Here is an 18,914-nt window from a genome sequence, read left to right on the forward strand (position 1 = left end):
CTCGCGCTCAGCGGTCTGGAGCGATCGATTCGCGAACGATTCGAAGCCGGCGTCGTCGGCGTCGTCGGCACGATATCGAGCGCCACCGCACGCCGGCGCGCTGCAAGCGGGCGTGGTGTTTGTGCTTGCGCGCCCGTCACTTTTTCCACGGAATGCGTCCTTCCATGTCGTGGCGATGGTTCCAAACGACCGTCCGCGGGCTTCCACTTGTCGTCGTTTTGCGCGGAAATTCCACTCTGAAATTCCTTGCTCGCGCGAAGCGAGCTCTCGTTTTGCGTTCGCGATATGCTCGCGCGAGCGCTGTCGATGCGTATACCCTCACGAGTTGCGATGTCTTGCACTAGAGTCTTACTCAATCCAGCGTGGGCCATGACTTCCCAAAACCCACGAATCATCTCACGCTGCTCGCTGACTATTTGATCGCGAATGGCGAGCTGAAAGTGCAACTCCATGTTCTTCACCCCGACGAGCCTGTACTGTGAAAGAATTCGCAAGAAACTAGGCGATTTACCTTCAGCGATCGCGGCGTCTATGCGCGATTGAATGGCGACTCGAACGAGTTCATTCGCTTCTATGTCTTTTCGGTACTTTGCGCCGAGGGATTCATTCGCGCGAATGGTTTCATCGATGGCGTCGATGCGCCCGCGAAGATTCCGTCGTTCGACGTTGTTCGGGTTCTTTTCTGTGATTTCCACCAGCCTGCGTTTGAGCGCCGAACGCTCGTACACGTTTTGTGCGTTGATATCTTCGAGCTCAAACAGTGCCTTTTGAATATTAATGCGCTCCTCGACGTTTTCATTTATATCGTCGCTCAACGCATCCAACCAAGCCTCGGAGAAAGAACCACCCCCGCTCATTCTCGGCTGACTCGTGCTCGGCGTCGCCTCTTTATTCGCCAACTGTGTCTTCAAACGCGCGACTTTCGATTGCAAATCATCAATCACGTGTTGATAATCGCCGATGTGATGCCGCTCGCGAGTGATGACGACGTTTTGCGCCACGTTGGTCTTGATCTCCTTCGCCCGATTGGCATATTTCAAGGTATTGATGGTGTGGTTGTACTGTTCGCTCGAAGCACTCACGGTGGCTATCATCGCTGTTCGTGAATTTCCCGACAAACCATCCTTCAACAGACGGGTCAACTTGGAATTGCGGTATGGGATGTACATGCGGCCCTTCGCCTTCGAGTTGCTGTGACGTCCCAGAGCGTTGATGCAGTTTGCCAATGCCAGTAAGCTCTTGTTGATATTCGCACCGTCACGGAGTTTCTGTCCGCAGTTTTGCGTGTCCGACGCTCGCTCGCTCCCTGCCAAATCAACCAAGGAGAGCTTGCCGCATAAAACGTGTTTCTCTTTGCCCTTGGCGCTCTTCTCCCAACGCTTCACGCTAATCTCTAAGACTGCGTGAGAACGGCTACTCGTCGCGTTTGCTTCGGTGTGATCGATGCTACGACGCTCGTTACCTTCGTGCAAGAGTTTCGTGATGTCGTCCGGACCCTTGACTGCGATGCGCGTCAAGCCCATCGGAACTGGGCCGCGCTCGGGATCCTCGCGCAGTTCGAGCGGTGGGCTGTCAACGATGAGTAAATCGTAAATCAGCTCGTTGTACACCTCCAAGTACGAGCACTTGACTTCGAATTCGTAGCTCTCGCGCAATGACTTGATTTGATCGAATATGTCAACGAGTGAAAGAAACATCATTCCCGGTTCATCGTAGTTGCCGATCATCGTGTGCGTCTTGCCTGAACCCGTCGCGCCGTACGCGAACACGGTCGAGTTCATGCCGTTTACGACGCCCGATATCAAACCACGACCAGTAGCGTCGTAGACTTCCGCATTCGTCGCCGTGTCGTTGAAGGCGACGTCAAAGGTGTATCGCCGCGCCTTGCTCCGCCGTTGCACTTGGTCCAAGTATGCTTTCTCTTCGTCGGGGTCCATCACGACCACTGTGTCGCGATTGACGACGCGTAATATGCTCTTCTTGCGACCAATTCCAGATAAGGACTGCACCGAAGACGACAGTGCGTTCGTCGAGCTCGTTAAACGTGCGTTTGGCGTCGATACGGATGTAGCGCTACGCTCCGCGTTTTCGCCTCTCGCCGCGTTGTCCACCGATACTTCAACTGGTCTCGTTCGCACTGCGACAAGAAGCTTGGCCGTCTGCGCCGACGGACTCGTCACTGGTCGTCGAGCTTGCTTTTCGACTCCACGAAGCCGAGATGGTGGCACGCGGACGTATATAGAGTCATCAGAGGTCGACGTAGACGTGAGAGGTGTCTCAACTTGCGCACGCATCGAACCGTCGCGCGCAATAAGTCCACGCCGATCCACCGAGCGATGTTGTTATCAGCAAGTGTTTGTCGTTTGCGTAAAGCTCACGCGCGCGTGCGTCCAAGCTTGCATCGCATTGTGAAGCCACGCGCGGCAGTCAAACTCGGTCAACCGTGTTGACTTTTCGCCGCGACGACAAACTCACGCACACGTGGCAGCAAAATCACGCGCCCCGTGCGGGGAGGCCGGACGCGAATAAATAGTCAGCGTCTTAAAACGAAAGCGTTTGTAACTCGCGGTATAAACCCTGAAGCCGCCGTCGCCGCGCGTCCAACTCCGGCCGCCCGCTCGTCGTCGTCGCCGCCGCCGCTTCGCACTCCTCATCCGACGCGTCGTCCTCGTCGCATCGCGTTGCGTCGCGCGCACTCACCGACGCGGTCACACGTTCCTTCTCCACACACGCACCATCAGCTCGTTCACGCTTCAACCGCTCGACGTCTGCCGTCAGTCGCTCGACGTCCCTCGCGCGCGCCTCGCGTTCGGCGCGCAACGCCTCCCGCAGCGCGTCAACCTCTCCCCGCGTCGTCGTCATCGTCTCCGCGCTCACCAGCGTCGCGTTCCGCTGCACCGCATTCACGACGAGTTCCAATAATCGATCCACTCTGGCGTCCATGCGCCGCTCAAACGCCGCGTGATCGAACGTCGTCGTCGTCGACGCGCCGCCGCCGCCGCGCGTCTCCTCCCTCGCGTCCCCGCCCGCGTCCTCCACCCGCGCCCGCACGCGCTCGACCACGTCCAGCGCCCCTGAAATCATCTCTTGATCTTCCTCTCGCGCGCACTTGATGAGCTTGGCGAGCGCGTGCGTGCGCTGATGGCACTTTTCAACCGACATTTCAATCATTCGCAAGCGACGCTCGCGCGCGTCGTCTTCGCGCGCCTGCGCGTCTCGCGCGGCGCGCGCGCGGTCGTGGAGCTTATCTCGCGTCGTCGTCGTCGTCGTCGTCGTCGTCGTCGCGCGCGCCGCGTCGTCGACGCCGTCGGGACCTGCCGGCGTCATAGTGTGACGCGTTCGTCGCGCGATGGCGCCGCGCGACGTCCTCATCGCGACGTTCGCGAGCGTCACCGGGTGCGCGGACCTGCGGTACTGCTCGCGCGGGCTGAAGGTGCGCGCGAGGACGCGCGAGGACGCGCGAGGACGCGCGAGACGCGGATTAAAGATGACGATGGCGACGCGATGGTTTTCGAATTCAACGACGACGCGACGACGCGCGCGCGACGCGAGAGCGCGAGGACGCGAACGCTGACGAACGCCGCGACGATTCGATTGCAAACAGGCGTGTAACGACGATTTAGACGCGGCGGTGGACGCGTTCTACAACGGGACGCTGGACGCGCGCGCGGCGTCTCTCGACGACGACGACGACGACGAGATCGATCGAACGCGAGCGACGCGCGACGGCGCGAGCGGCGATCGCGTGGGCCGAAGAGGCGAGAACGCGGACGATGCGATGGTGATCAGCGACGGCGAAGGGACCATGGATGAGGATTCGGATGATTATTGGGACGACGACGGGTCGTCGCCGATCGATTTGATGGGCGAGGACGAGGACGACCCGAGTGACGCGCGGATCTTTGGAAATTCGGCCACGGTGAACGCGCGGATGGGACAAGATGCGTGGGGGGGAGATGCGAGAACTCGGGCGCGGATGGAGACGAGAGATCGACTTGGGTTCGGTGGTGCGGGGGCGTCGGCGTTCCAGGCTCGCGACGGCGGCGACATCGATTTACCGGACGGCATCGATCGCGAGGAGGCGCGAATGTTAGAGGCGGCCATGTTGGGTGTGGCGTACATTCCACCAGATAACGCAACGGCGAGTAGAATGGCAGATTACGGGCCGAGCGCGCCGGCGCCGGCGAGTGTTTTGAACGCGCGGTCGATCACGACGGAGACGGATCGAGCGTACGAAGAGTCGCTGCGGGCGGATCGAGAGAAAGAGGCGCAACGACGGGCGGAGAAAATCGCGAAGGAAATGATTGAGGCAGAAAAGGCACAGGCGGAGGCGCGAGAAAAAGCCGAAAGAGAGGCCGAGGAAGCGGCGCGCGCGAAAATCGCCGCCGACGCCGCCGAGGCGCTGCCGGACGAACCCAACATCGGGGACGACGACGTGGTGAACATTGCGTTTAGATTACCGGACGGTTCACGCGTGATGCGCCGATTTCTATCATCACACAGCGCACGAGCGCTGTTTTTGTTTATCGACGGTTACGAGAAGCTCCATGCTGGTAGTTCTCGGCTCGCTGTCGAGCCAGGGACGTACAGACTCGTCGCGCAACATCCTCGTCGGGTCATAGAAAGCGACGACGCGGGGACTATCGCGGAAGCGGGAATCACGCACAAGCAAGAGGCGCTGATGATTGACTTGCTCGGTTAGACTGTGAACGCGATTAGCTATGCATTTTTATTAAAGTTCATCGAACGATATGCATGCACTATGCTTCCTATTAATCTACTTTATCGCCGTGGCGGTTGAACACATCTCTCGGATTACTCCCCGGCATGACTCCGGGAGGTAACATGAACGATGTGATGGCCGCCACGATTGCGACTGTTGAATAGCCGATGAACACGATGTTGGTGTCGTGATACGATGCCCAATATGTCGTCACAAATGCCCCTCCCCGCGCGGCCATGTTCGCCCAACTGTGTCCCGTGGCGCGCACTTGCGTTGGATACGCCTCCGGAGAGATTAGCCAAGTGAGATTCCCTGCAATTGTCGCGCAAAGTCTCGCCAACATTGCAAAAACTACCATGATCACGTCGGGAACGTCTGTAATGATGACTGGGAACGTCAACGCGAAGCCAGCAAAGAAGAAACTCATCAACTTTGAGCGACTGTAAATTTGAACGCAAAATAACGCCAAAAAGTTTGCCAAGAGTTCTCCGGCGCAAGACGCAAAGAGCGCCCAGTACGGGTACTCCGTCGACATTTCGGTCGTCTTTTTGTTCTTACCGTCCGCGAGCACTAAGAACGCTCGCGGCAAATAGAGCACGATTCCATAATAGATGAAGGTTTGCGCAAAGCTCACGATCCAAACCATCACCGTGCGCGCCGAATTCCCATCCTTGAACAACAGCGTCACGTCCAGCGAGGCGTGCTCTTCCACCTCTAGCTCCATCTCTCCTAAGTCCACATCATTCATTTTTGCCGCTTTTGCAAGTATTTGCTCAGCCTCCTTGCGTCTGCCTTTGATGACGAGCCAGTTCGGGCTCTCGTCGACCCAATACAAACCGATGGAGCTCAAAAGCGGTGGAATCGCGCAGTACAAGCACAACATTCGCCAACCCTGACTCTCGAGCGTCGTCGCCGCTATCTGGAGCGTCATGAACGACCCGACCGTCCACCAAATCCACAATCCCATCATCACAACTCCCCGACTCGTGTTCGGACAAAACTCGCACAACAAATCGTACGGCACGCTGAAACCGCCGATGCCGACGCCGCACCCGAACCGAAACAATATCAACTGCGTCGACGATTGACTAAACGCCGAGGCGATCCCGAACGCAGTGACGAGGAACACACCCAACGCGAACGCCGGCCGTCGGCCCACGGCGTCGGCGATGAGCCCGAACAGCACGCACCCCGCGACTTCGCCCAGGAACACGCTCCCCGCGATGTCATCCGCCTTCGCGGCGCTCAGTCCCCACTCCCGCTTACATTCGATCGTCAAGAACGACAACAGATTTACCTCTATGCTCTCCGCCATGATGCACAGCCCGCAGACGCAGAACAGCCGCCACTGGTACGTCGACCAACCGAGCGCGTCTTTCATTTCCGCGACCGAGCGTTGCGTCGCCGACTGCGAATCGACGCGCGAGAGCGTCGCCGACCGCGGTTCGCTCGCCGAGCCGTCGGCGACGCCATCGTCGTCGTTCGTCGCGCCGGGGCGTTGCATGGCGCGACGCTCCGCGCGCGCGCGGCGATGGCGTCGGCGTAACACCCTGGCGCTAGGACGCAACCACGGTCAAACACGGATCACTCGTGACGAAACGCCGAAAAGGGCGCTTTTAACGCCGTCGACGCGACGCGTCGGTGACGACGCGGCGGTGGCGGGCGCGGGAAAGCGTGCGCTAACTCTAATGTGACCTACACGCGCGATTGGCGCTACCTATGACGACAGGGGGTCGTGGCGTCGACGCTACGCGCGTCGGGGGGCTCGGGACAGAGCATGTGTCCCATGATGGGGACGCATTTGTCTCGGCACGCCCCGTACGCGACGCCGCGGACGCGAAAGTCGCGCGGTCGAGACGCGCCGATCCATATTTCGGCGATCGACGTCGGAGTGATCCCGAGGGTGTGCGCCCAGGCTAAGAGTTTGGGCGCGGCGCAATCCGCGCACCCGCACGGAAGCGCGGCGACGGGCGGATGAAACACGTCGCGAAGCGGACGAACTTGTCCACCGAGGCTCGGTAATTTATAACCTTCCCAGATTTTATCCTGCAACGCGCGCGATAAGGCTTTGCGCTCGGACTTCATGTCGTCGATGCGAGCGCGCAAGCGCGCCAAGATTTCGAGTTTCGGCGCGACGGCGGCGTCGCGCGCTTTCTTCAACGTCGACATCGCTCGTTTCGACGCGCGACTCTCTTCATCCAGCGTTTCGACGATCGCATCGCTCGCCCCGTCCGCTCTGGCTCTTCGTCTCGCCTCTTTCGCGCGTTTCGCCTCCGCCGCGAGCGCTTTCGCCTCGTCGTCTCGCGCCGCCGTCGCCTCGCGCACCTCGGCGCGCGTCATCCTCTCCTCCATCTCCGCCTTCGCGATGCGCTCGCTCAGCGCCTTTATTTTCCCGTGTTCACTCTTGTAATACGCCGTATCGTGCGTCAGCTCCCCCACCGGCGGCGCCCATCCCTCGACTCTCCACTCGCCGAACAGTTGTCCGCTAAACGCCTTCAGCGTCACCCGCTCGCCCGTCGTCTTCCGCCTCCCCACCAGCGCGCCGATCATCTTCCCTCCCTCCGCCGTCTCTAAATATTTCGCATCGAACCGCGCGTCCGCGACCGTCGCGTCGTAATCCATCCTTCCGCTCGCCCGTATCCTCTCCGCGACGTCTCGCGCCGCCGCCTCCGCCTCCGCCGTCCTCGCCATGGCGTGTTCGCGTCCGCACCGCGCGCACGTCCCTCGACACGCGCGCGCGCGGTCGGTGTCGTCGTCGATCTCATCGCGCATCTTTCGCGCGTGTCGTTCCGCCGCGCGCGCGTTCGCGCGTCCCGCGGCGCGCGGTTCGTTCGTCGGTTCGTTCGTCGCGCGCGCGTTCGGTCGCGCCGTCGTCGCCGCGCGCGTCGCACGCGCGCGCCGGTCGCGCGCGCGCGTCGCCGACGCGTTCGCGAGCGCGCGCGCGCCGCGCGCGAGGCGCATCGCGCGGCAGCGCGCGCGCGCGACGGCGCGCGCGCGCGCGAGGGCGCGCGCGGCGACGGCGCCGACGCGCGCGCGGCGGCGCGAGGCGTCGAGCGCGCGCGCGCGCGACGACGCGCGGCGACGACGCGCGACGCCGAAGATTCGCGTCGACGGCGACCGCGGGGCGCGGACGCGCGCGCGCGCGACGACGCTCGCGTGGCGAGGCGCCGAACGCGCGCCCGAGGGCTCGACGACGCGGCGCGCGGCGGAGGCGTTCGTCGCGCGATGGGAAGCGGCGGGGGCGAGGGCGAGCGCGCTGCCGGCGGCGATGACGTCGATGCGGCCGGGAAAAGACGCGGAGGCGAAGCTGTCGGTGGAGAACGCGGTGTACGAGAGCGACGTGTTTCGTAAGATGCACTGCGAGCTGGCGTGGGGCGACGGTGGGTTCGAGGTGCTGCACGTGGTGATGTATCCGTGGGCGGAGCGCGCGGCGCCGGTGTTCGCGGCGGACGTCGTCGGCTTCGGCGGACGCGTGTCGCTGTGCATCGCCGACGTCGCGCCGGTGACGAAAGATTTGAGCCTGCCGAGATCTTACGTCGACGCGCTCGCGCCCGAGCTCGAACGCGCGCTCGGGGACGGGTTGACGCGACGCGAGCTCCCGGACTGGGGCCGCGCGATTCTCGGCCCGTTGTGCCTGTGCGTCGGTCCCAAAGTCGGCGACGACGCCCGAGCCGACGTCGACGCCTTCTTCCGCTACGCTTTCAAGCTTCACGACGCCAACTGCGCGCTCGCGAGCGCGCCCGAACTCATTCTTCCGAGCGATTCCTCCGTCGCGCTCGACGCCCAGGTTCGATTTTGCGAGCGTCAGCTCGAAAACGTCAAGACTCGCAGAGCGCTCGAGCGCGCCTTCGGCGTCGATCTCACCGATCGTTACATGCGTCAGGTCTTATTCGACGTCACCCCGTCCACGCCGCGCCGGCCGTCGTGACTCTCGCCGCGACGTTGTATTTATTACGCCCCTCCCCGTCTCGCCCGCGGCGTCTCGCGTTTATTTTCGTAACACCTTTCGCGATCCCACACATCGCGACGATGGCGTCGAGCGAGCGCACGCCCTTGCGCTCCGACCGCGAGTCCACGCGATCGGTGTTCGCGTTCTCACCGTCGCGCGCGCGCGGGCGCGACGCCGCCGAGCCGCGCGCGGCGACGGTCGACGTCGACCCGAGCGCGGACGCAACACCCTCCGCGAGCTACGCGCGCTGGCCGCGACGCCGAGGGTACTCGATCGCCGTCCTCTGGTTCGTCGCGCTGACGCTGTGCGGGGCGGTGTTGTACGCGGTCGAACCGTCGTCGAGCGCGGCGAGCGCGCCGGCGAGCGCGACGCCGGCGAGCGCGAGCGAGGAGACGACGAGACTGGCGACGACGACGAGCGGGACGACGGCGACGAGCGGAACGACGGCGGCGAGGACGACGACGGACGGCGCGACGGATGGAACGTTGACGTTTGCGCCGGCGACGAATGAGACGACGACGACGGACGGGACGACGACGGATGGGACGAGCGCGAGCGCGGCGACGCCGCTGACGGTGGATTGGGGCGAGGTGTTGCAGCCGGCGGGCGACGAACCGGCGACGACTGTTTCGTTGGATGGCGAGCCGACGCCGACGTTTTCGGCGACGCCGACGCCGCCATCGCCGGCACCGATACCACCGCCCGAACCGCCGGCACCGCCGCCGGCGTTGAGCCTGTTGACGAGACATTTATTCTCGCCGAGCGCGTTCGCGCTCGGCGTCGTCGAGCGCTGCGCGGCGTGGACGACGCCCGCTTCGTGCTTGGGAGATAAGGATCTGTACGGATGCACGTGGACGGGGGTGGCGTGTCAGGTAGGGTGCGCCACGTTTGAGAGTCAAATCGGGTGCGACACGCAGGGCAGTCTGTGCGCGTTCGATCAAGACGCCGGCGTGTGTTCGTTCGCGACGCACGGGTGCGCGGCGTACCGGGACATCGCGTCGTGCACCACGGCGGGCGGCGCGTGCGACTGGTCGGAAGGCACGTGTTTCGACATCGCGCGGGCGAACATCGTCTGCCACGCGACGTCACAGGAGGAGTGCAGAAGAGATCCAGCCGTGCCCATCGCGGAGCAGATACCGTGCACGTGGCACGTCGAGGAGACGATTGAAATCGCCGACGCGCGCGTGTACACGGGCGCAGACGCCGCGGCTCCGAACTCGACCGGCCTGTGCGTGGCCGAACGTCGTTGCGCCGTGTTCACGAACAGTCACGATTGCGCGCAGTTATCGCCGCGATGCGTGTTCAATTTCGACCAAGGCGCGTGCGTCTCCTCGAGGCGCGTGCGCGAACAGCACAGACTGTGTTCGCCCAACGCCGACGAGCGCCATCGCTCGTGCCGCGAAGACCCTCAAACGGGCGGCGCCACATTTTGCAACTTCAGTTTTGGCCCCGCCGCTGGTTTCTGTCAGCGTTGCGGCGCCTTCGCGAGCGCCGACGCGTGCGACGCCCTCTTCAGCGATCGCGGCGCGCGCCGCTGCCGCGCCAAGTGCTTTCCGGACGAACCCATCCCGGCGCGCCTTCGCGATCACACGACGTACGAATATCCCGCCGGATATCCGACGTACGAATATCCCGCCGGATATCCCACCAACGTCACGCGACGCTCGCCGTCGCTTTAGCGCCTCACTCTAGCCTTGTAGTCTGCGCGCGCGACTCGCGTTCGTCCTCGCCGCGCGACGCCGACGCCCCCGAACCGCGCGCGTCGCGTCCCTCGCCCCGCGGCGCGCGTTACACGTCGACGCGTCGACGCGCGGCGCGCCCGCGGGACGATGAAACGACGATCGAGCGAAGACGCGGCCGACGCGGACGCGAGCGAGACGCCGAGCGCGGGCAAACGCGCGCGCGCGACGACGGCGACGATCGCCGAGAATCCGACGGGCGACGACGACGTGCGTGGAGACGCGCGCGACGCGCGCGACGCGACGCGACGCGACGCGACGCGACGGCGCGATGGCCGCCGAACCGCGACGCGCGCGCGGGACGAACGCGCGACGACGACGACGGTCGGGAACGCGTCGCGTCGGATCGCGCGCGAGCGAAGGCGCGAACGGCGCGTTTAAAGAAGAGACGCGCGCGACGGATTCGACGCGCGCGCGGAACGCGGTGACTGACGACGCGCGCGAATGTGAACGTTGATGCATAGAAATCGAACGCGAAGTCGAACCGCAGGAGCTCGCGGACGTCGAACGCCGAGCCGGAGGCGGCGGCGGAGAAGGCGAACGGGAAACCCGCCGGCAAGGCGAAGACGAAGGCGAACGGAAACGGGAAGGGCGCGACGAAAGGAGGTGCGCGCGTCGACGATCGCGCGATTCGCGCGTTTTGAGTGATGATGCGTGACGGGGGACTGACGATAGGACGGTGTTTCGACGCGATCGTAGACGACGTGACGAGCGTTGACTATCGCGAGGGCGAGTCGCTCGCGGCGCACTTGAAGCTCGACGAGGGCGTGCTCGATGTGTGCATTCCCGCCGAGGCTACGTCGACCGCGAATCAGCACTTGCGCACGAGGCAGTTGTGGGGCACGGATGTTTACACGGCGGATTCCGATATCGTCGCCGTGCTCACGCACACTGGATATTATCGTCCGAGCGGCGTCATGCCGCCGAATCTCGGCGCGGTGCGCGCCGTCATTCGAGCGACGCCGCACCCGGAAGATGGCTATCCCTCGACGAGTCGTAACGGTATTCGATCGCGATCGTGGGGACACATCAAAGAAGGGTGCGGATTTGTCGTCGAGAGCGCGCGGGCGGTGACGAGCTCTGGCGTCGAAATCGACTTGACGCCGAACACGATGCGTCGCAAGGTTTCGCCAACGTTTTTCCCGATTGAGAAGGAGCACGTCGTGCACACGCGTAATTCTGCGGCTAACGCCACGGGTAAGAAGGGTTTGATTCGTGAAGTGACGATTCAGTACAATTTATGCAACGAACCGTGGATGAAGTACAGCGTCAGCCTCGTCGCAGATCAAGGCTTCAAGAGATCGCAGTGGACGTGCGCGCGACTTCGCCGGGAAGTCTTGTACGTCGAGACGCATCACAAGAGGTACGAGTTGAGCTGCGTGCCTGGAAAGGATGGTGAAGAGAGTAGATTCAGATGGGCCGCGAGTAAGAAGCCGCTCCCGCTTGATAAGACGCGCGAAGTGGGAGTGCCGTTGCCGAAGGCGCACGTCGACGTCGCCGCCGACGATTTGCGCTGGGACGAGATTCATTGGGGATCGAACTCGGTGATCATTCGCGACAAGGAGTACCAGCTCGCGCGCTTACAATACCTTCCGCGCGGTAAGTGAGGTCACTAGAAGAAATACACGCCCTTGAAAATACAATCTTATTAAAGTCTAGACTTCATCGCGACGAACCGAGTCGACCGCGCGGTCCTCGACCGAACGTCTCGTCAACCATCAAATCAACGTCACCGTACTCACTTCCCTCAGTGGTCCAGTCTTCGTTTACACCACCGACGATGACTTGCTTCAAACCGAAGTACTCGCGCGAAAACTGAATCAAAGAGTTTATCAAAACGTCAAACGCCATCTCGTCCGCGGTGCCCAGATCCACCCACACGCGGGCCCACTCCGCCTTGTACTCCACCTCTGACATTTCGTGGAACACGTGCGACGATGTATCGGTGCTAAATTCGTGCGCTTGTTCCATTGAATAGTCCATGAACGACACCGAATCAAAATTTTCACCCGCCTGCATGTTGTACGAGTTGAATCCGCCCAATTTTCCGAGCACAAACCACGCTTTAAACACTTCCTCAAACAACGGTTTTTCCATCTCCGCGATCGCGTTGTGCGACTCGACCCATATCCAGCAATTGAACGGGTTCACCTCGCGAAACCTCACGAGCGTCGGCACGGTAGATCCACTCCTCTCTTGATAAATCTTCGCCTTTTTCTGCTCAAACCGTTCTCGAATCTTCGCCTCGACCGCCTTCGGATCCCCATTCGCCCCCTCCAGCAACGCCGCGATCTCCGGATCGCGCGCCGATTCTTCCTTTAATATTTCCATCCATTTTTCATTCGCCGCCCTCGCGTCTTCGCCTTCTTCGTCCCCCGCGCGCGTCCCGCTCGCGCTCGCGCCGTCGCCGCGCGTCTCGCCTCGTCCTCCCGTCCGCCGTCGCGCCTCCCGTCGCGCCTCCCTCGCCGCGTCCGCGTCCTCGTCACTCCCGCGCGTCTCTCCTGCGCCCTCTCCCGCCGTCGCGCGCGTCCCGATCGCTCCCGCGCGTCGCCTCGCGCTCGCCCTCGCGCCGCCGCCGCCGCCCTCGCGTCGTCGTCGTCGTCGCGTCCCTCGCGCGTCGATCGCGCCGCGCGCGCGCGCGTTCGCCCGCGCCGCGCTCGCGCGCATCGTCGCCGACGCGCGCGTCGCGACGCGAGCCGTCGTCGCGCGTCGTCGTCGTGTGCGGCGCGCGAATCGCGTCGAGGGGAACGAAGCCGCGAGACCAATCGACATTCATTTAATCCGCGCGCGGCGCGTCACTTGTCGACGCGAGCGCGCCTCATCGCGCGTCCAACGCACGGCCTTCGACGAGGGCGTATTTTTCGTGATCTTTGCGACGCGACCATGCTGAGTCCGACGCGACGACGCGCGACGGTTGAGTCGACGACGTCGTTCGAGCACTGTCGAGCGGGGACGCCGACGGGACGAGCGCAGGTGCGCGCGCGCGACGGCGAGGCGAGGCGAGGCGCGCGCGCGCGGAATTCGCGTCGCGAAAACCGTTCGCGTCGCGCGCGGTGATAAGCGCGGTTCGACGCGCGCGCGGGACGCGCGGGACGCGCGGATGGCGATGGCGATGGCGATCGAGGGGATGGATGATCGTCGAGCGAATCGACGCGCGAGACTGACGATGTTGACGGTTCGATAGGTCGATCGATTCATCCCGAGCCGTAGCGCGTTGGATTTGGACGTGGCGCACTACAATTTGTCCCGAGAGGGCGGGGAATCGGAGGTGGATGATGCGGTAAAGGAGATCAAGTCTCCGGCGAAGGTGCGCGCGTCGACGCGCTCGAAGCGCGCGCGGACGAACGCGTGGAGTGAATGAATGAGTTCGTTGAGACTGACGACGAAATCGATCGCGCGATGATATGATGCACAGGAAGCGTATAAGAAAAGTCTTGCGGATAACTTCCACGTGGATAACGGAAGCGATTCGGCGAAGATTCTCGCGTTCAAGTCAAAGGCGCCGGCGCCGCCGAGCGGGTTGGAAAACTCGGCGCGCGGTGTCTACACGAACAACTCCGCGGGAGTGAAGGCGAAGAAGACGTTCCGTCAGATTCCCAGCGCTCCCGAACGCATCTTAGATGCGCCGGAGTTGATCGATGACTACTATTTGAACCTTATCGACTGGGGGTCGTCGAACCAAGTCGCGGTGGCGTTGGGGTGCACCGTGTACATGTGGAACGCGGATACTGGGGCTATCAACCAATTGTGCCAGACCAACCCGGATGACGAAGATGATTACATCACCTCCGTCAACTGGGGTGCGGACGGTAAGCACATTGCGGTGGGTACGAACAGTGCGGAGGTTCAAATTTGGGACGCGGCGCAGTGCAAGAAGGTGCGTACGTTGCGAGGTCACGCCGCGCGGGTGGGTGCGGTCTCGTGGAACGGTTCGCAGCTTGCAACGGGTAGTCGTGATAACAACATCATGATTCACGACGTTCGCATTCGCGAGCATTGCACCTCGACGCTCCAGGTTCACCAGCAAGAGGTTTGTGGCTTGAAGTGGAGCCCGAGTGGCAATCAGCTCGCGTCTGGCGGTAACGACAACTTGTTGCACATCTTTGATGCGAGCTCCATCGGCAATCAACAAGCGTTGCACAGATTAGATGCGCATCAAGCTGCCGTTAAGGCTCTCGCCTGGTGTCCGTTCCAGTCCAACTTGCTCGCTTCGGGCGGCGGTACCGCCGACCGTTGCATCAAGTTTTGGAACACGAACACCGGCGCCATGCTCAACTCTGTGGACACGCACTCGCAAGTGTGCTCGTTGCAGTGGAACACGCATGAGCGGGAGCTTTTGTCGTCGCACGGTTACAGCCAAAACCAGTTGTGTTTGTGGAAGTATCCGACGATGACCAAGATGGCCGAGTTGACGGGTCACCAAGCGCGAGTGCTTCACATGGCGCAGTCTCCGGACGGTACCACGGTGGTATCGGCGGCCGCGGATGAGACTTTGCGATTCTGGAAGTGCTTCGATAACGCTAGCGAGAAGACCAAGAAGGTGCGCGATTCCAATGACTCATCTGTTTTGCGCAGGTTCAATTTCCGCTAAGGCGAGGGCGGCTGTACCATCTGTATCCATCCATTCCCGCGCAATCCGACACCACCGAACGATTCCGTGCATGCAGATTCCCTCACCCATTATTTTCACTAGCAGTTGGTGACTGACTCTTCGACCACACACCGCGCTCGCTTTCGATTTTTATTGTGTTTTCACGGCTTACGTCTCGCCGCGGCGTCGTCTCGCCGCGACCGTCGCTCATCACCGTCGGCGCGGCGAACCACGACGACGTCGCACCGCGCGCGCCACGCCCAGGAAAAAGGAAAGAAAAACGAGGTCTTCATCGGTTTATGTACTACATTGGGTCCAAGGGTGTTTTCATCAACACCACCAGCGCTCAAGATTGTCGTCTCGCTCTCTCGTCTCACATTCCATGCATTCCGCGCTCAAAGTGTTCAATTTAAATCTCGTCCAGCGACAGGTGACCGTCATCCCTCCGCACACTCGCGCGCGCGCGCCGCGCCATGCTCGTGGGCGCGAATAATTTCCGTGCGTGATCGCGCGCGCGCGTTTCGCGATCACTCGTCGCGCTCGACCGCGCGCGCGTCGCGCGCGACCGCGACGGATCGACATTTGATTTTGAATGCGCTCGACGCGAGACTGACGCACCGCGCGCGCGAACGCGCGACTCGAACGACAGATTTCGCGTATAGCACGATCCGCGATGAAGGCGCGAACTGCCCCGTGCTCGTGTACGTGTCCACGGCGGACGTGGACGCGCTGTGCGCGTTTAGAACGCTGAAGCTGATGCTTCGGAGCGACAACGTGGCGTATTCGGTGTTCCCGGTGAGTGGATACGGCGAGTTGCAGCGGCTCGGGGAGGAAATCCCGGACGATGGGCAACAGCGAGCGATCGTGTTGATAAACTGTGGGGGCACGGAGGATGTGAAGACGGTGATGGGGTTGCGCGAGGGCGCGAGAGCGTACGTGTTCGATTCGCACAGGCCGTTGGATTTGGAGAACACGAGGGCGGATAATCAGGATGTGTTGGTGATGCGGGACGATAAGGAAGGAGAAGAGTCGTTTCCAGAGCCGGACTCGGAGGATGACAGCGACAGCGACGATGATGATGACGAAGATGACGACGCGGGGGCAAAAGGTGGAGAGTCGCCGAGGACGAGACGGTTGCGAAAGGCGGAAAAGCAGCGCGAAAGGGCGGCGTATTACGCGCGCGGGTCGTTCTACGGACGATCGAGTGGGATGGTGATGTATGACATAGCGTACAGAATGAGCAAGGATAGGTTGGAAAATTATTTACCGCTTTGGTTGGCGGTGTTGTCGATGACGGATCAGTACTTGCATCAAAGGTTGTCGCACGAGATGTACACTTCGTGCGTCATGGAGCTCGCAACTCGCGTGAGCGCGATGTCGAACGCCGATATGCCGACGACGCGGTCTTTAGAAGATGGCACTATCGTCAAGGCGTTCGACGAACGGCGTTTGCAGTACAATGAGGAGTTTAGATTTATGCTTTTACGCCACTGGACGCTGTACGAGTCAATGCTGCATAGCAATTACGTTGCGACGCAGTTGCAAACGTGGACGGAGCGTGGCCGAGCGAACTTGAACTCCCTCTTCGCGCATGTGGGGATCCCTTTGGACGTGGCGAAGCAAAAGTATTCGCACATGTCTCCGGCGCAAGTGAAACAATTTGAGGAAAGGTTGGATGAGTACGGCGCGTCGCACGGATTGGATAACGTCAAGTTTTGGTCGTTTCAGTATTCCCATGGCTATGCACTGAGAGTGTGTGCTGCGGATGTCGTGTACGGCGCGACAGCGTTGCTCGAAGGCATGCTTGACAGAGAAGAGGAGGATAGAACACCCGCGGATAACTTTTGGCGAGCATCGCAGGCGCTGTCGTTGGGCAATTGGGACGAGATGGAGGCGGGCATCAGCCACGCCATCCGATTGCAACAAGCTGTTATGCGACAAGGTGGGATCGCGCTCGCTTCTTCCGCGCACATTCGCACGACTGGGAGTTTGCGATGCTTTTCTTTGCTCGATCATGGATCGCCGGCGGATGTCAAATTGTTCATGCACCCGCTGTCGTTGTTGAAGCTCGCGTTGTTCGTGCAAGACGCACTTCGCGTGACAAAGAAACGGCTTCGGCCACTTGTCTGCATTGGTCCATCTGCGGAAGATGAATCCCTCGCGCTCATCGTCGGTGTCACCGCCAAGCCAAACACCGACGACGCCGCTGGCGGAAACTTCTTCACGCACTCGTTCAAAATGGCCGCTGAACGTATTCACGCGCGTTTCCGACACGACTCTTTCGAAGCCTCCGTGATACAAGTCGCTCGACGTGACTTGGGACCATTCATCGAGGCGCTATCTGACATTGACGCCGAGCGTCTGGCGCGTTTGCGAATGGCCGCCGCATAGGATGCAGAAGCTCGTTGGATGTTTTTGTGTTGTAATGAATCTCTGTTTTACAAACGCATTTTGGTTCTAGTCTTTATGCGATAGCCACGCGAGCATAAGCTTCAAGTCCGTTAGCATCAGTTGAAGCGCTTGCGTCCAGTTCTCGTCTCGATTAAACGTAAACGTCATCTTTTTTCCGTCCACCTTGTCGCCAGAAATTGGGTACGGCAGTTCAAACGGTGGATTCACGCCCTGGCGTACATCTCTCGCCCGCATGAATTCAGCTAACTCGGAGAGGCAGGTGAGAAATCCTATAACTGCTTTGTCGTACTTATGAGACGATATGATAGACACCGGCCCGAAAAGTTCGAACACGTTACCCTTGGCGTCGCACACTTTGGGAAAGCTACCCATCGGCTTGAGCGTGTATTGCGTAAACGTAAACTTGCAAATGCGCGCCATGGAGTGCAACAGCAAACACACCAGCCCAAACGCAGTATTGATTTCTTCCCATTCCACCACAGGCGCGGGGAGACGCCCGAGACGAAAGCCATTAATCGTGCCAAACGCACCGTCGCGCCAGATGTGAAACGCATCGTTGAACACGTTCGTCTTTTCCAAACGTTCGAGATGCGTTTGCGCTTGCTCCGTTCGCGCCACGATGGAATCTCTTTTTTCTAAGTGCGCGTTTAAATTCTTCTTAAACGCGTGGAACTCGCGCCAGTACGTATTCTCAGCCTCGTCCAAAGCCGCCGCTTTCTTGGCCAACTTGCTCCTCGCCGCGCGCGTTGACTCAAGCTCGATTTCCAACGCCCTCAATGTTTCCTCCGCTTCCCGCTCCGCCTTCTCCATGTCCCTCACGGCGTGCGAAATCACCTTTGTCACGCCACCACGCCCGCTCGTCCTGCCGTCGATCCCTCTGGACTCGCTCCGTTCCTCTTCCTCCTCCGCCTCGCGCAACGCCTCCAACGTCTCCTCGTACTCCGCGCACTCCGCCTCCGCCTCCTTCGTCCGCCTTTCAATCTCCGCCACCACGGACGACGAACACGCATCGCACAACGGATGATCCATATCGCTCAAATCACTCGCGATATCGAATATCCGCGCCATGACGCTCGCATCCGCGTCGCCTCCCTCGCCTCGCAGTTCGGCGCTCGGCAGCACCACGAACGACTCCCCCATCGTCCCTCCCTCGTGCGTCGTTCGTCCGCGCAGCGTCGCCGCCAGCGTCACAGGTGATGGCGCGCCGCTCGAAGATTTCGACGCGTCCGATTTTCTCGCGCGCAACGCGAGTTCGGGCGCTAAAACGACGAAAGATTCCTCCAACGTGGCGTTTCTGGACAGCGCTGGGACGTTGACGAATTCGAGCGCGCGCGCGCACGCGGCGCATCGGAAACGCACGGGCGCGGGCTCTGACGGTCGCGACGACGGTTGCGGTTGCGTCGGGCGCAGGGGCGATCGCGAGGGCGACGATGGATGCGACGCCATCGCGTCGTTCTGCCGAATGGTCGTTCGTCGGCTGATGGTTGGCGTTTGAAAAGA

The 18,914-nt window shown here is 61.4% G+C and overlaps 12 protein-coding genes across 12 annotated transcripts; 6 read left to right on the top strand and 6 right to left on the bottom strand.

The window, feature by feature from the left end:
• Positions 1–302: 302 nt before the first annotated feature.
• On the bottom strand, positions 303–2,294 carry OSTLU_37187 (predicted protein; the record flags this gene model as incomplete). Its single annotated transcript, XM_001417560.1, has 1 exon — positions 303–2,294. A coding segment is annotated over one exon (1,992 nt), but the record flags the coding sequence as incomplete, so codon positions are not given.
• A 247-nt stretch (positions 2,295–2,541) lies between these two features.
• On the bottom strand, positions 2,542–3,171 carry OSTLU_31377 (predicted protein; the record flags this gene model as incomplete). Its single annotated transcript, XM_001417561.1, has 2 exons — positions 2,542–2,639; positions 2,736–3,171. The coding sequence occupies 2 exons, from the start codon at positions 3,169–3,171 to the stop codon at positions 2,542–2,544; spliced, it is 534 nt and encodes a 177-aa protein (XP_001417598.1).
• A 607-nt stretch (positions 3,172–3,778) lies between these two features.
• On the top strand, positions 3,779–4,702 carry OSTLU_15181 (predicted protein; the record flags this gene model as incomplete). The annotated part of the gene is made up of 1 exon (XM_001417315.1): positions 3,779–4,702. The coding sequence occupies one exon, from the start codon at positions 3,779–3,781 to the stop codon at positions 4,700–4,702; it is 924 nt and encodes a 307-aa protein (XP_001417352.1).
• A 232-nt stretch (positions 4,703–4,934) lies between these two features.
• On the bottom strand, positions 4,935–6,116 carry OSTLU_2917 (MFS family transporter; the record flags this gene model as incomplete). The annotated part of the gene is made up of 1 exon (XM_001417562.1): positions 4,935–6,116. A coding segment is annotated over one exon (1,182 nt), but the record flags the coding sequence as incomplete, so codon positions are not given.
• Positions 6,117–6,436: 320 nt separating this feature from the next.
• OSTLU_31380 (predicted protein) lies at positions 6,437–7,273 on the bottom strand (the record flags this gene model as incomplete). Its single annotated transcript, XM_001417563.1, has 1 exon — positions 6,437–7,273. One exon carries the CDS (start codon positions 7,271–7,273, stop codon positions 6,437–6,439), a length of 837 nt encoding a protein of 278 aa, XP_001417600.1.
• Positions 7,274–8,000: 727 nt separating this feature from the next.
• Positions 8,001–8,651, top strand: PCYA (predicted protein; the record flags this gene model as incomplete). Its single annotated transcript, XM_001417316.1, has 1 exon — positions 8,001–8,651. One exon carries the CDS (start codon positions 8,001–8,003, stop codon positions 8,649–8,651), a length of 651 nt encoding a protein of 216 aa, XP_001417353.1.
• A 92-nt stretch (positions 8,652–8,743) lies between these two features.
• Positions 8,744–10,477, top strand: OSTLU_31382 (predicted protein). The gene has a single exon (XM_001417317.1). The coding sequence runs from the start codon at positions 8,753–8,755 to the stop codon at positions 10,349–10,351; it is 1,599 nt and encodes a 532-aa protein (XP_001417354.1). The 5' UTR covers positions 8,744–8,752; the 3' UTR covers positions 10,352–10,477.
• Positions 10,478–11,058: 581 nt separating this feature from the next.
• OSTLU_15185 (predicted protein) lies at positions 11,059–12,018 on the top strand (the record flags this gene model as incomplete). Its single annotated transcript, XM_001417318.1, has 1 exon — positions 11,059–12,018. One exon carries the CDS (start codon positions 11,059–11,061, stop codon positions 12,016–12,018), a length of 960 nt encoding a protein of 319 aa, XP_001417355.1.
• A 136-nt stretch (positions 12,019–12,154) lies between these two features.
• OSTLU_9086 (predicted protein) lies at positions 12,155–12,577 on the bottom strand (the record flags this gene model as incomplete). The annotated part of the gene is made up of 1 exon (XM_001417564.1): positions 12,155–12,577. A coding segment is annotated over one exon (423 nt), but the record flags the coding sequence as incomplete, so codon positions are not given.
• A 717-nt stretch (positions 12,578–13,294) lies between these two features.
• On the top strand, positions 13,295–15,002 carry OSTLU_31385 (predicted protein; the record flags this gene model as incomplete). The annotated part of the gene is made up of 3 exons (XM_001417319.1): positions 13,295–13,384; positions 13,596–13,718; positions 13,827–15,002. 3 exons carry the CDS (start codon positions 13,295–13,297, stop codon positions 15,000–15,002), a joined length of 1,389 nt encoding a protein of 462 aa, XP_001417356.1.
• A 473-nt stretch (positions 15,003–15,475) lies between these two features.
• On the top strand, positions 15,476–17,393 carry OSTLU_31386 (predicted protein; the record flags this gene model as incomplete). The annotated part of the gene is made up of 2 exons (XM_001417320.1): positions 15,476–15,500; positions 15,652–17,393. 2 exons carry the CDS (start codon positions 15,476–15,478, stop codon positions 17,391–17,393), a joined length of 1,767 nt encoding a protein of 588 aa, XP_001417357.1.
• Positions 17,394–17,474: 81 nt separating this feature from the next.
• On the bottom strand, positions 17,475–18,131 carry OSTLU_7055 (predicted protein; the record flags this gene model as incomplete). Its single annotated transcript, XM_001417565.1, has 1 exon — positions 17,475–18,131. A coding segment is annotated over one exon (657 nt), but the record flags the coding sequence as incomplete, so codon positions are not given.
• Positions 18,132–18,914: the final 783 nt, after the last annotated feature.

The sequence above is a fragment of the Ostreococcus lucimarinus genome, chromosome 4 (assembly GCF_000092065.1).
Source record: "Ostreococcus lucimarinus CCE9901 chromosome 4, complete sequence".
Taxonomy (NCBI): domain Eukaryota; kingdom Viridiplantae; phylum Chlorophyta; class Mamiellophyceae; order Mamiellales; family Bathycoccaceae; genus Ostreococcus; species Ostreococcus sp. 'lucimarinus'.

What these genes read in the sequence shown, in the direction of transcription:
- OSTLU_31382 (XM_001417317.1), top strand. Translation starts at nt 8,753, where the DNA reads ATGGCGTCGAGCGAGCGCACGCCCTTGCGCTCCGACCGCGAGTCCACG.